General features: G+C 29.8%; 2 protein-coding genes across 2 annotated transcripts in view; one reads left to right on the top strand and one right to left on the bottom strand.

The window, feature by feature from the left end:
* Positions 1 to 14,256, bottom strand: part of LOC129799472 (ABC transporter G family member 23) — a 38,542-nt gene that overhangs the window by 18,265 nt on the left and 6,021 nt on the right. The window lies entirely within an intron of this gene.
* Positions 3,639 to 12,601, top strand: LOC129799473 (xaa-Pro aminopeptidase 1-like). The gene is made up of 7 exons (XM_055843370.1): positions 3,639 to 6,970; positions 7,861 to 7,993; positions 8,060 to 8,552; positions 8,622 to 8,827; positions 9,938 to 10,362; positions 10,672 to 11,158; positions 12,322 to 12,601. The coding sequence occupies exons 1-7, from the start codon at positions 6,891 to 6,893 to the stop codon at positions 12,448 to 12,450; spliced, it is 1,953 nt and encodes a 650-aa protein (XP_055699345.1). The 5' UTR covers positions 3,639 to 6,890; the 3' UTR covers positions 12,451 to 12,601.

Raw genomic sequence — 14,256 nt, forward strand, 5'->3', positions numbered from 1 at the left:
AAAAGAAATCCTCTGTTTGTCTCTGTATTGACGAAAAAGATTATTATGTGCAAAAACCTATACATTACTTTTTTGACAAATACCATCTTATCCATGGTTAATACATTGAGTTGAGCAAGATATTTTTATTTGTGGTTGTGGTGTATAAGCTCTCTTTCCACTAAAAGCTTGTACTTAGTGTCATATGGATGAGATGAAGAAACATAATACTGTATCTAAAGGAAGTTGAGTTCACTTGCACTTTTGAGAGTTGAGAAACTGTACTGTCTTATGTCTATATTACATATATATAATTTATTTATTGTTTTATACTCAAATACATTAGAGCATCTAAAAATATGCTAGTTTAAGGGATTACGCGGATCTCGAAGTTTAAAAGCAAACATTTTTCACAAGCAAATATAAAATATCAGAGTTGTACAATATTTTTCGAGAATTTCCTTTTTAAAAATTCAACTGATAGAACTTATTTTGGATACTGTCTTTGGAAAAAGGATGTTTGCAATATCTATGCTCATAGTGAATTCATCAGACATTAAAAAAAATTAAAATTTGGATTTTTGGCAATTTTAAATAAAAAAAATTTAAATAAAGAAAAACTATTTTCGGTGTATTTTATGCCACATTTCGTATTGCAAATTAAATAGTGTCCAAGGAAAACAAAAATTAATAATAGAAATTGGAGAGTTAGTTTTTCGAGATTCTATTTTGACTACCGATTTTATAAAATGAGCTCTAAGAAAAAGCGATTATAGTTGCTGCTTTCCGCCAGCCGCCAATAGGGACAAAAGTTTGGAAAGGATGTGCCTTCTAGAGTGTTATTTCGAAAGACTTAAAACTTTTATGAAATATTCTGGTTTTATTAGTATACAAAAAAGAAATCTTTCAAAATTTCAAGACCCAGATTACGAAATGAAAATGTATGTAGTATATTGGGAGCGCAAGAAACAGAAAAATAAACAATATTATCTGACTATAGGTTACTTGAAGATGTGATATTCTTAAGTTAATTTTGAAATAAAAGTGGTAAAGTTTCATTGTAATAAGTGTAGGAAAAAACTTATTATGGAAAAATATGGAATTAAATGGAAAATTTAATTCCATATTTTGTTGTGTCAAGCTAAGATATATTGTAACATTCTAAACTGTTCAGTATTTGTGAGAATTTGATGTTTTTGCAAATGATTCATTAGTTTAAATAAAAGTTGTCAGTAAAGAAATTAATTTGGTCAGTACAAAATATTTAATCTTAATTAGTGAAAAATTTTATTTCAATAAAACTGGGTCTAATTTTTATAATTAGCATTTCGAAAGGTTACAGGTACAAATCAAGTTTTTTTTATTTTCCCTTTACCATTTTTTTTAAAGAAATCTTTAGTATTTTTTCGTTAAAGTCTAAACTTATTTTTTATTGATCATTTAGATTTAGACAATGTTTTACATTAGTGAGTATTTTAAAATTGTGAAAAAGTTTTTAAAATTTAATATTTTATCAGTAATATAAATATTTTATAGTAAGATAAAAATTTTAAGTCTTTACTATATATATAATATAGTGCTGGTAGATATAAAACACTTTACACTTTTTAAAACTTTTTAAACGAATTTATGAATCGTCAAGAAAGAATATAAGCGTATTAGACCTAGACTATGAATTTTCTAACTTGTTTTTAGTCTTCTAGTGTATTGGTTGGAGTACTTTATACCTATGAATCATTGTGATCATATTATTACACTCAGGTTCAATATTGGTCGCAAAAAAACATATTTAATTCGCTAATGAATTAATCATGAATTAACATTTTAAGTACCAAAGAAATAAACGTCATTTAGATATTCAGGTTGACTAGACCTTGACAGAGTATCCAACTTTTTGTTAAAATAACAATTAAATCTTTGAACACTATATTTAAAATAAGTGATAAAAATAAACGTTTTTCGCAATTATAGGTTCTCTCACACATTAATTAGGTAAATAATTGTCATTTTTTATGCTACTTTTTTCAAACTGTTCTATAACTTTAAACTGTTCAAAATACTTCTGTATGTCTGTACGTATTACTGGAAGGTTTTGATTATAATTAATTGCCCAGCAAAATAACGAATATAAATTAAAAGATTTTTGTTGTATATTATAATCCTTGAAACAAATATATAGGAACATAAGTATTTTGATTATATTCTTCTAGAAACTATGGATTAAAATTAAAAGGATTGAACTTTAAGTAAGTATGATACAAAATTATTTATATAATCTTTAAAAAAGAAATCTTTTAAAAATTTATTGTGGAATCAAGAACGGAGACAATATGCATATGCTCTTGGAAATTTGTATTCAGTATATTCATTAGTATATTCTAGGTCATTTTCCTTCAAGAAAGCTTTTAAAAAAATTACCTAAAGATTATTCAACATTGTTTATTAGTAAAATCGCCTCAAATTTATGAGCAAAACTATTAACAAAAATTTTATTAGACACTAATTTTATAACATGATATTTAAGAAAAATGTTTACCAACAATAAAACCATTTTTATTTCTTTCAAATATATATCATGAAATGACTCTTTCAGGAAATAAGTTGCATTAAAAAAAATCCTGGAATGGTCATATTCAAAAAAGAAACATTATTGTTGCCCACGAAATCTATTAAATTTTACTAAATAAAGAAAATACAATACAAAAAAATGTTTGATTTAGATTTAGAGACATAATACAAGGGATACTACTTGGAATGCGTAAATAGTGTAGGAAAATATCGGCTATGCAAATCACACGTAAATGTTGTCTTAACCTTCTGAGTTATTGAAGGAACAATTTTTTCTCACCAATTGTTAATACAAAAATGATAACTTTGTGAATGGGTTTCCCCATTATTGAGTTGTTAACAAAGTCTGAAGTAAACACTTAAATTAAAACTAGACTTGAAATACTAATTTGTTTCATAAATGATAAATATTTGTTGTTGAATGATTAGTTTTCAAAAAATAATGGATTCGGAGGCATAATTAATGCATGCATATATAATTTACTTTCAGAAACAATAGGCTCCTACGGATTAGGAAAATTGGTATTATTGTGAGATCAATAAGTGGAGTTGGAGAAAGCGCGCTACTTTCGGACGATTTATGCTTCGCACAATTAATTTTTTTTCGATATGTCAAAAATAAATTTGGCCCAATATTACATTATATTTTAATAGCTAGTTCAATGCCTCAAATTTTCAGAAAAGAGCTGTGGGCGAAATCCATAAGAAATATAGAGAAAAAATTGAATTGTCCGAAACTTGAGTCGTCCGAAGGTAGCGCGTTTTCCCCTACGTAGTACAATATGCAATAATTTTATTTTATTTCTAAAATATGTAGACTTGAACTTCACTTCATATACATATAACATTAGTTTCATCTGCAACTCTCGTATAACTAAATAACAATATTTTGAATATGGAAAATACTCTTTAATATAAAATTAATTATATTTTGCTAGATAATAGAGACAGAAGAATTATCTACTTTAAATTATAGTAGATTTTTGAACGTTAAATAATAGTGTATCCTTGAGATTTTACTGATTTTTTCACTATTATTATAGGTATGAACTATAATAATGCATTCATATATAATTCTTTAAATTGCGAAGGGCAAAATATTTTACGAGGATAAAGTCCTTTGTGTTAATTATTACTACACTATTTAATTGAAAAATTGACGAAGAAAATATTTTAGTCGTTTAATTTATTTTTTTTACCTCTTTTTTTTACCCAAAGTCAATGTAATACTCATAAATTAAGATTTTTTTAGTTCTAAAGTTTCTGACCTTGAACCCAGTTTCACGACGTTTTTTTTTATTTTTTATATTGAACAGAAAGTATAGCTTTTCAACATTTTTTTATAATCACAGTTGTTTATGATGTAGACATCGAGGTTCCGGAATAGAAATCTTGTTTTTATCCGAGTCTAGCCAAAAAAAATATATGCTTTCACTGAAATCAATTCAATCAAAATGATCTCACTGATTAAGCCACATACCAAACTTAATAAAAAGGATATAGAAGAGGTAATCCTTTTTAAAAAAAAAATCTACTTCCTCAAAATACGTGTGCCTCTGAATTTTTTCTACTTATAATTTTTAAAATCTTAAAACCTTTAACATGTGTTTAGTGAATTGCATTTTCGAAACTGAGTATTCAATATATAATCAAAATCTGTATAATTGCAGTACTACAAGAATTACACATAAGACAATTCGAATACCTCAGTGACTTTCTTTGAAACATTAAAAAAAGAGTCAGTAGGTGAACGTCTCGAAATATGTACAAACTATTGACACAAATTCGGTCAGATGATTTAATATTACTATAATATAATATGAAAAACCTTAAGGCTACGATTTTGTGAGCATCTATTTACTCACGAATACACAGAAATAGTATATAATTCCAACACGACAGAAACTTTCACTGCTGTGATGTAATTGATTACGCGGCATTTCAACATTATTAAGATAAACAAAAGTAGCGCAGGTGATTTCAGCGTACCTAGCACGTAACCATACCAATGCCATCGGTCAGCAGAGTCCGACACTTAACGCCAAACTGCAGTCTAAGTTGAGTGAGAGGGGCGCTGGCCAATCAAGAAAAAAACGTACGACCTTGTTTCAGCTACTATTTTAAATTTTAAATATCGTATATTCACATATATGTGTGTAGATTTTGCAAGAAATTATTATATTACCTATGCTATATTATACACAAAGCTATGATGTTGAATTTTGGAGATCAGGGGTATGCGAGTTTGAAATTCTATATTTGAGAAGAAAAAATACTTTATATTATAGTCCAAATGTCATAGTGCGAAAATTTGCGTCTAAATAAATTTATTTTAAATAATAATAATAATCTGTTAATAATTTATTTGGAAAGTATTTCGACGCTTTATTCTATACTGTGCTATCTCAGAAGGACAACTTTTCACGACAGCCATTTGAAGTTGACAACTTTATATGCTGCCCTGTAATTTTTTTTTTCTAAAAAATTAAATATCTTATCACCCGAATGTCAAATGGACACCGAACTTTCACCAGTTGTAGATCTCGATGCCAAGAGAAACATATCCCTATAGCATAGTATGGAATGCAGCTGTCGATATATTTTCGAAATCACGTGTTCAGTAAAATTTTATTGAAATTAAAAATAGAAATTTTAAGTTTTCAAGTCCAAGGTCCCCCTAGCAATGGTTCAATGAAATATCTCGAAGAGAATATAATGAGACCTTTCTGAAACATCAAACAGGATTTAATTCTGTCAATTAGAACCAGTGCTAGAATTATTTAATTTTGACCCCTTATAACTCGGATGAGAAGGATCGGGAGGACTTTACTTTCATTTAATCGTAAGCTCTTAACCCATCTGTACAGTACATACTAAAATTGTAGATTAATCCATGCCATAGGAGCTGAGTAATTGAGAAAATAAAATTTGGTGATGTTCCAAAACGGCGGAAAGAAGTGTGGAGTGGAAGGATGAATCTTACATCATGAACTTGTATCAACTCATCGATATTAATCTTTGCCGAAAACCACTTGTCAATATCTCTTACTGTTCTCTCTCCATAAGTGGTTATACGACACACGGGATGGGCGGGACGGAACAGACACAAAAATCAATTTTTAGCGTACATAATGATCTATGTGTGTCAAAATGGGTACATGCAAAATTTGGCCATTCTGACAAGGCTGCATTTCTCCTCGGACCACAGAGGCTGAGATTGTTGTAAAGAATTAAGAATCTCTGATAAATCACAATTTAATTTAGAATCTAAAACTTTAAACAACTTCGAAGCAGCGCAAGTAATCTAAATCTTGGTTAAATGAAAGTATAAGGAGTTTGTCACATTTTTACAAATTTTACAAATCTTTGAAATTATTATAATATTTATTAAATCTGTTAAATAAAGATTACCTATTTAAGGAGTTTCAGTATCCAAAATTTAATATTTTTTCTGCTCAAAGTTATATTTTTTTACTAATCATTTTTGGTTGATTTTAGTTGTTTGTATAACTATTTTAGAACAGTTATATATTTATAGAGATTTTAATAAACCTTATACAAAATACAATAAAACTATTATTGAGATGGTTTTTATTATTAGGGCAGTTTATAGTGTGTATATTATTATTTATTTATTAGTATGTATATTATGGAAATAAAGTATATAACACTTCCTTGAGATAGTGCTTTTCGGGACTAGACATGAAAAAATTTCAATACCTGTAATACCACTTTTAATTATATTAACTACCCTTTGATATATGTAGTATTGTATATTTAGTTATATGTATTTTAATATTTTATATTTGTATTGTACATTTTTTTCAATAAAATATACAAATTTTTGCTATTGGTGTAAATAGTGCTTCATTTTTTTCAAATGAAAGTCGTAACTTTAGTAAACAGATTTAAATTAGTATAATACTTCATAAAATTTATTGAGTTATTGTCAAACAGACAATTTTTTTCTTTATAAAAATTCAATATGTGCATTTAATTATTTTAGAAAATATTGACCTTTATAAAATACTGTGTGACACAAATTTTATTGCGATTGGTACCGAGAAAATAGATGAGCTTTTAGATCTATGGAAAAAGTTATTTACCGCTAGAGCACTCAAAACCGGGACTTGTGTATATACATACATAGTTATAAATTTGTATGCGGTTTATCAATAAAAACGATGAATTGATAATGGATTTGAGGGGTATTAGCGTGAATTACATTTTCCACCAATATCAGTTGATTGATTTAATTGGAAGAGTCAACATCTAAAATAATCATTTTGCAAATAGTATTAGTGAATGTAATTTGAAGTGATTCATTTTATAATTTGATCAAAATGCGAAGCGTTTTTGCGTACGCAATTGCTGTTTTTATTTTTACTGTAATTTTTATTGGTGCAGGTTTCGTGGTGGCCAAGTAAGTTATTTTTCTTAAAATTATTTCTTTAATCTGTTGATAAGAACTCATTTGATAAATAGCTGTATAACTTCAATATTATTTTTTAAAAGTAATTTTAAATTCAAAATTAAGTGACAGTTATAATAAAAACACATTTTCTGATTTTTTTTTACATAGAAGTGTATATAAAATGACCTAGAGAGTAAATTTGGCAATATTACCGACCACCTTCATAAGACGAAAAATTTCTGCATACAAAATTATGCAATTTTGCTTGATTGATTCCATAGATTTTAAGCTGATTTTGACATCTTAAGGTCAAAAATATATAGCATATAGCATGTGATATTTATGAGCAATATTTTTAATGTATAGTCTTAATTCCATTTTGAGAACTTGAACACAAAATGATTAGTCTTGGTTATAAGATAACAATCTGTAAATATTTATTGTCCCTCTTGATATGGCCTATTACTGAAGTGGATACGATTAGATAGATGAGACAGAATGAGTATTGTAAAATTGGTCATTTGCGAAATTGTGTACAAATTGGGATAATAAGTTAAATAGGTTTTAAAATATAGTTTGACTCATACAATTATATGCTTAACGACATTGAATTTTACCATTCCCAAAATTCTGTATTCTTCATTCCGTCTGATTGGGAACACAATCTATTTTGATATTGGCATAATATATAATTTAACATGACTGCTATTCAAAGTTCATCAACATAAAGAATTTGCAATATTTTCGCATTCGCTTATCTTTCTTAAGAAATTTTAAATGTGGAGGTAATATTGGTTAATATTTTGCATTTTTCTCAGTCATGAATTCAACTTATCTTCAGACGATAATTTATATATAATATATTAAAAGCTTTTCAATTTTCTATACTCTTTTTTTAGGGTCATCACCACTGAAACCGTACCATCAGACGAAAAAGATGTGAGTGTGATTTTATCAGAGCTTCGACAAGTTATGAGAAGTTCAGAATATAATGTACAAGCTTATTTAATTCCTTCGACTGATACTCATTTGGTAAGAATTTGATCTTCAAATCTCTATTGGGAAAGCCAATATTCAACTTGAGAAATTATTTAACAGGGAGGATCTTCCCGAAGGGTATCTTATGTAAGCGGATTCACAGGTTCCAATGGTTTTGCAATTGTTGGTGAGACAAAAGCTGCTGTTTGGGTAGATGGTCGCTATTATTTGCAGGCGGATCGTCAAGTGGATACAACTTATTGGGAGATTATGAAGAGCGGACTTGCTGATACAAAGAGCCATGAAGAATGGATGAGGGATAATCTTCCTAGTGCTGCACGAGTAGGATTGGATCCTAATGTATTTTCACCAAGTGATTTTGACCGTTACTCAAAATACTTGAGCGGGTATGGTCATACTCTTGTATCCCTTCCGGAGAACCTTGTGGATTTAGTATGGGAAGATAAGCCCCAAATCTCCTTATCGGAACTTGAGGTGCAACAACTAGCTTTTAGCGGACAGCCAATTTCAGAGAAAATCGAGCGTCTTCGAAGTGAAATCAACAATATGAACGGTGAAGCTCTTGTGGTGTCGACACTTGATGAGATAGCATGTGAGATGGCAATAATAATATCGTATAACTGCAGGCGATAATATACTGAAACTTTTTGTGCTTTTTCAGGGCTACTCAATCTTCGAGGAAGAGACTTTTCAACAACTCCTACATTTTACTCATATGTTATTCTCACCATGAATGATCTGTATGTATTCTTCCACAAGGATCGGCCCGTGTCCGAAAGTATCAAAGACCATATAAGAACTGAGTCTCAGACCAATTGTATCTTTGATTTCACATATGAAACCTTTTTAAATGGCTTGCAAAAAGTGGTAAGCTATAACTAATATAAACATAACACAAATTTATCTTGAAGATATTTAAAGTGTGATATTTAAAATACGATGGGTATTCAAGGTGTTTTATTTATTTGAATGATTTAAACATTTCATCCATCAAAATCAACTTCAACTGAGAATTCTTACGATCTTCTTATGCTTTTATTTCTTCCGCTCATTCTTCTTGACAGAGCCATTATATAAATGCACAAGACTAATATGCATAAATTTTTCTTTTATTTTTAGGGAACATGAAATGTTTCCGAGCTCAATTATGCCCAGCGCACAATAACTTTTGTTTACAAACATGTTTTCGAAATTTCTTATGAAAGAGAGCGAGATAACTAGATCTAGTCATCTCGCTCACTCTCATAGCTACTCTTGAAAATATATTTACGAACAAAAATGATTGTGTGCTGAGCACACTGCCCAACGCATAAATAATAACTTTTATTTTGTTGACTTTTATTAATATCGAATTATTATAAATGATTTACCTAGAGTCCTGAAATGAGTGTTAATATAATTTGTTAGGAATATAAGTCTTTTTTCTATTAAGTTTAACACAAAATACGCATAATTTTTGTAGTCAATTGAAGTGGCTCTTTATAGTACGGATTTATAAAAAGGAGACCGGGGTAGAATTAGTCACCAAATGAAATTTTTCATTGCGTATAAATTGTACAAAAAATATTTGTGTGAAGCTGATAAATATTTCAATGAATAGTAAGAGAAGTATATATTTAGAATAAAGAGTGATTTCCTCAATATTTCTTCGAAGGCAAACTATAAGATACCACTATCTAATACTATACGTGGCTAAATCTGCCCCGGTCTCCCCTAAGGGTTGCTTAAAAAATTAAATTTTATTAAATATAAAAGAAATATTATGGTAATAGTGGGTTAATAAGGTTAATAATTATATTAAAGCTTGAAGTTTTGTATTCGTATTTAGTGTCAAGGTGTCAAGATAAAAGATTACTATTATTATTATTATTATTAATTGCTTAAGCTTTTATAAGTTTAAACATATTGCGATTTAATCTTCATTTTATTATGCTCTTCAATATTAATATTAAGTCTATGACTAATTTTTGTTTTCAGGTGAGTGAAACCACCAAATATATAGTGATTCCATCTGATGGTAATCAAGCCACATTCGAAAGAATACCCTCTGAGAGAAGATCAGTAGTAAGTGGTTTTAGCCCTATTGCTCGACTCAAAGCTGTAAAGAATAATGTAGAGGCTGAAGGGTTAAAAAATTGTCATGTGAGGGATGGTGTGGCAGTAATTAGATACCTGCACTGGCTCAATGTGACAATTGGATCAGAAACAATCACTGAGATAAGTGGTGCAACAAGATTGCAACAATTCCGCAGTGAACAAGAACATTTCAAAGGATTAAGTTTTGGTTCAATAAGTGGCTTTGGGCCAAATGCTGCTGTTGTTCACTATTCCCCTACCCAAGAAACAAATCTTGAGATTACCACTGAGGGCGTATACTTGATAGACTCTGGTGGACAGTATTAGTGAGTATATATGCATGCTTGTTTTCAGTTTATGTTTTATAGCAGTCGTACATTCCATTTGGACTGAGAAGTGAGTGAACCTGTGACCTCACCATGACGAGTCTTAAGGCTACTCTCACAAATCTTTCTGCTTACGCTCAGCATATTCTCAAGTGAATTGACTTGAATGAATGGGCAACTTTTGCCAAATACCTCACTGGACAATGACGCAGAGGAGTTAATGTGAATTATGATGTTTTTTTTTTGCAGATTTTGTAATTCTGTTAATATCACAAGTATTATTTCATTTTCAATTATCTTCTTATTCAGTGATGGAACTACAGATGTAACAAGAACTATTCACTTGGGAGAGCCCACTGATTTCGAAAAACTAGCCTATACTCTCGTCCTTAAAGGACACTTGGCCATTGATCGTGCTATTTTCCCACCTAACACACGAGGAGCTCATTTCGATGGTTTAGCACGGCAGTTCCTCTTTCAGGAGGGCCTAGACTTCGCACATGGTACCGGTCATGGAATCGGTGCTTACTTGGGTGTCCATGAATACCCACCGTCTATCACAAGTGCTGCTGGGTCTCCTGGTTTTGTCGAAAACATGTTCGTATCAAATGAGCCCGGCTACTATGAAGAAAACTCTTTTGGAATTCGCATTGAGAGCATTGTACAAGTGGTGAAATTTGAGGGGAAACCTGGAATGAGGGATTTCGCCGGCCGTGGTGCATACACATTCCATTCAGTAACCATGGTGCCCTTTCACCTCAAATTGATAAATACGGACTTAATTACAAAAGACGAGGTAATATATGCTCATATACTTCTTATACTGATAGTTGCAAAAATTGTTAAAAGCGTTATAACCTTAAAAAGTATCAATGACTCTCTTCAAGGTTGTTTTAAATTCACAGATTTGTTTTAATTATACATTTCAAATCCATTATTGTAAATTAATAATTTTTTTTGAGAAAAGGTAATCCTCAAAACTTTTTAGGCAGAGATTAATAGATACCCGTTTTCATTGCAAAGTAATATATTACTTTTGTTTCTCATAATTTGATTGATGAAGTCGGAAATTTTAATAGATAAAAAAAGAATAAGTAGTTAATCAAACATTTTTTTTGACTAGAGTTTAATACAAAATTAAAAACACGGTTCTAACAAATAAATTTAGAAAGAATATGGTAAATTATTTTTATTGCAAATCACTCTGCTTTATTGAGAGATTATATTGTGCATAAATAAAAAATCTTTCTTGTTATTCTTACATTGATTATAGGCAATATTTGTTAAAAAAAATATTTAGTCGTAGATTTTTAAAGTGTGGTGTGTTTACAAGCAGAAACAAAGTCAATTGTTCAGAGAAATGTTAAAAAAATCATTTGTAAACTACTGTATAGGTAAATTAGAATGTATAAAGTTTTAAGATAAAATTGGTGTCTCGGAAAGGACTCTTGCGACTATTTTATCCAAGAGGTTAATTTGCCTCTCTGAATTTCAATTAAAATTTCATTATTAAGTATTTAATAAATCAGTCATCAATGACATCGATTTTAGGAATTTATTTGCACGGAAGACGATAATTAGACATTTGGGTGTTCTTGATAAAACTGGAACATCAGCTAAAAATATGTTTATTGTTTCACCTGCTTAAGAAAAATATTATTTTGCGGTTGAATAGCACTAAATCATACATAAACACGGATTTAAAACTGAAATTTTCCTATTTATGATATTTATATGATTCACACTGGTTCTATTTATGTATTGTACTGTATACCGACTATACATGTACAATTATTCAAAGAAAACCCTAAGACAAGTCATACTCAGTGCAGGAATTCCTTCAAAATGGTTGTCATTGTGAAAATTTTCCACATGTTAGAATTTACCCATGCCATCATACAGTTCATGGGGAAGTCATGTATGATTAATTAGTTTTCATTGTTGTCGTTAAACATTCAGGCTGAACAAATTAATGCATATCATCGAGAAGTTGTGGAAACTGTTGGAGATTTACTTAAGGAGCAAGATCAGGCAGCTTATGACTGGCTTTTGGAAGAAACTCAACCCATATCATCAACAATGCTATGAAGATGATAGATTAACTTTCGTCGTATCCTGTTTGCAGAACTTTGTATGCAATGTTCAATTGACTATCCAAATGTTTAAGGAATTTGATTTATCACAAATAAATTACATATATGGAGTCATAATTACAAGAATAAATAAGGAATTCCTTGAAGAATGGTGATTTTGTCGTGACGTTGGTGGAAGACCCAACAAATGATGCTCATTGTTTATTGGAATGAGTCTGCGTATGGGAATATTTATTCAAATTGGCGTCATTTTGCATATTTCAATTGTAGTCTTTTAATGAATACTAAATAAGGTAACAATGTTTAAAAAATCTAATTGAAAAATATTTTTCATGAATTTTTCGAACAAGGGGAATAATTTTTCCCTTGATTATATGAATCCATTGGGATCCTTCGAATTTAGTTACGTAGTGTCAGGGTACAGAGGTTAATAATAAATACCATTACTGCAACCTCGTGAAATATACGAGAAAATAGTTATTAGTTAGGCAGATTTCATATCTCAATAATATTACATAATTTCCATACGTTTGATGAGCTGACACACAACTTAATTAAAGCCTGGTGTGCAATTGATATCACTCATTAACATCCGTATTGTTGATGCTTTGACTTTGACTTTTACTTCTGCACGTTGTCTCGTGAAATGTAATACAGAAAATATGGTGAAATTAATCTGTGTAACACCTACGTGATGAAATGTCCCCTGGATCGTCATTAGCAACTTTTCATTGATTATATCTATTTAAAACACAAATTGAATAAACATAAAATTAAAAGTCTTAAACGCAAATATAGAAATATCGTACATACTTATTTTTACAGAAAATATTGGCCAAATTTAACGGTGAAATTTATAAGTGGATAAATCATTTAACTTTACTTTAAAATATATTTTTATGAGAATTTCGGAAATTTCTGCAAATTTTCTCTGAGATAGATTTTCACCTCTTCGGAAGACGATTAAAATCAATAATGTTTAGGGTAATCACAGTGAGGTGTTTTCATGGACAAAATATATCACTACCGTTTATACTCCCTCGACAAGTGCACTTAAACATGTGATCTAGTTTACTAAATATGATTTTACCAATCAAAGGCATTTTGAAATAATTAATAACTAAGACTAACTAATTAAGACTAATTAATTTACTTGATTAATTAATCAGAGATTTGAAAAACTTTTGCAAAGACGGGAAGCAAAGCTTCACAGGCTTTGCAGAGTTCACGGAATTGTGACTTGGATGCACCTAAAAGTGTACCTACGCATCATTTATCTTTATTATTAAAGTTCTTTATTGGTACAAGTCATTAAGAAAAGAATAGTGTTCACGAGTTCAAAGATTTCGCTGAGTTTTTCGAAAATTAGCGCGTTTAGAAGATGATACTTTTAACTGACAAATGGATAACAGACCTTATAATTTATGAGGTGAAGAGTCGATAAACTCGTAATATAAATTAAAATTGAAGAATTATATACTTTAGAGTTGTAAAAATATAATGTAGGTATGGACGATTCTATCAGAAATTCCAAAGCAATTTCAAATCAACAAATTGCGATTGTACAGTCTATCTTATGAGGGTGTTATGTCTGATATTGCAATATTGAAAATTTCTACTTGTGAAATGCTCTTCCATAGAAATCTGGCACGTGAGTGAAAATTGTAAAGTCGTAAATACCTTGAGTTTTGACCCGTTTGGGCATACCTCCAGAGAAATAGCAATCGTCACTTAATTATCTAACAGGGAAAATATTATTGTCTTTTGTTGAGGTAAATTATCATTGAATTCTTGTCGAAGT

The sequence above is a fragment of the Phlebotomus papatasi genome, chromosome 1 (assembly GCF_024763615.1).
Source record: "Phlebotomus papatasi isolate M1 chromosome 1, Ppap_2.1, whole genome shotgun sequence".
Lineage (NCBI taxonomy): Eukaryota > Metazoa > Arthropoda > Insecta > Diptera > Psychodidae > Phlebotomus > Phlebotomus papatasi.

Excerpts from the sequence above, each read along its gene's own strand:
- LOC129799473 (XM_055843370.1), top strand. The coding sequence starts at position 6,891 with ATGCGAAGCGTTTTTGCGTACGCAATTGCTGTTTTTATTTTTACTGTA. Across the intron at positions 7,994-8,059 it reads CTTCGACTGATACTCATTTG|GGAGGATCTTCCCGAAGGGT; the intron begins GTAAGAATTTGA and ends ATTATTTAACAG. Across the intron at positions 8,828-9,937 it reads TAAATGGCTTGCAAAAAGTG|GTGAGTGAAACCACCAAATA; the intron begins GTAAGCTATAAC and ends TTTTGTTTTCAG.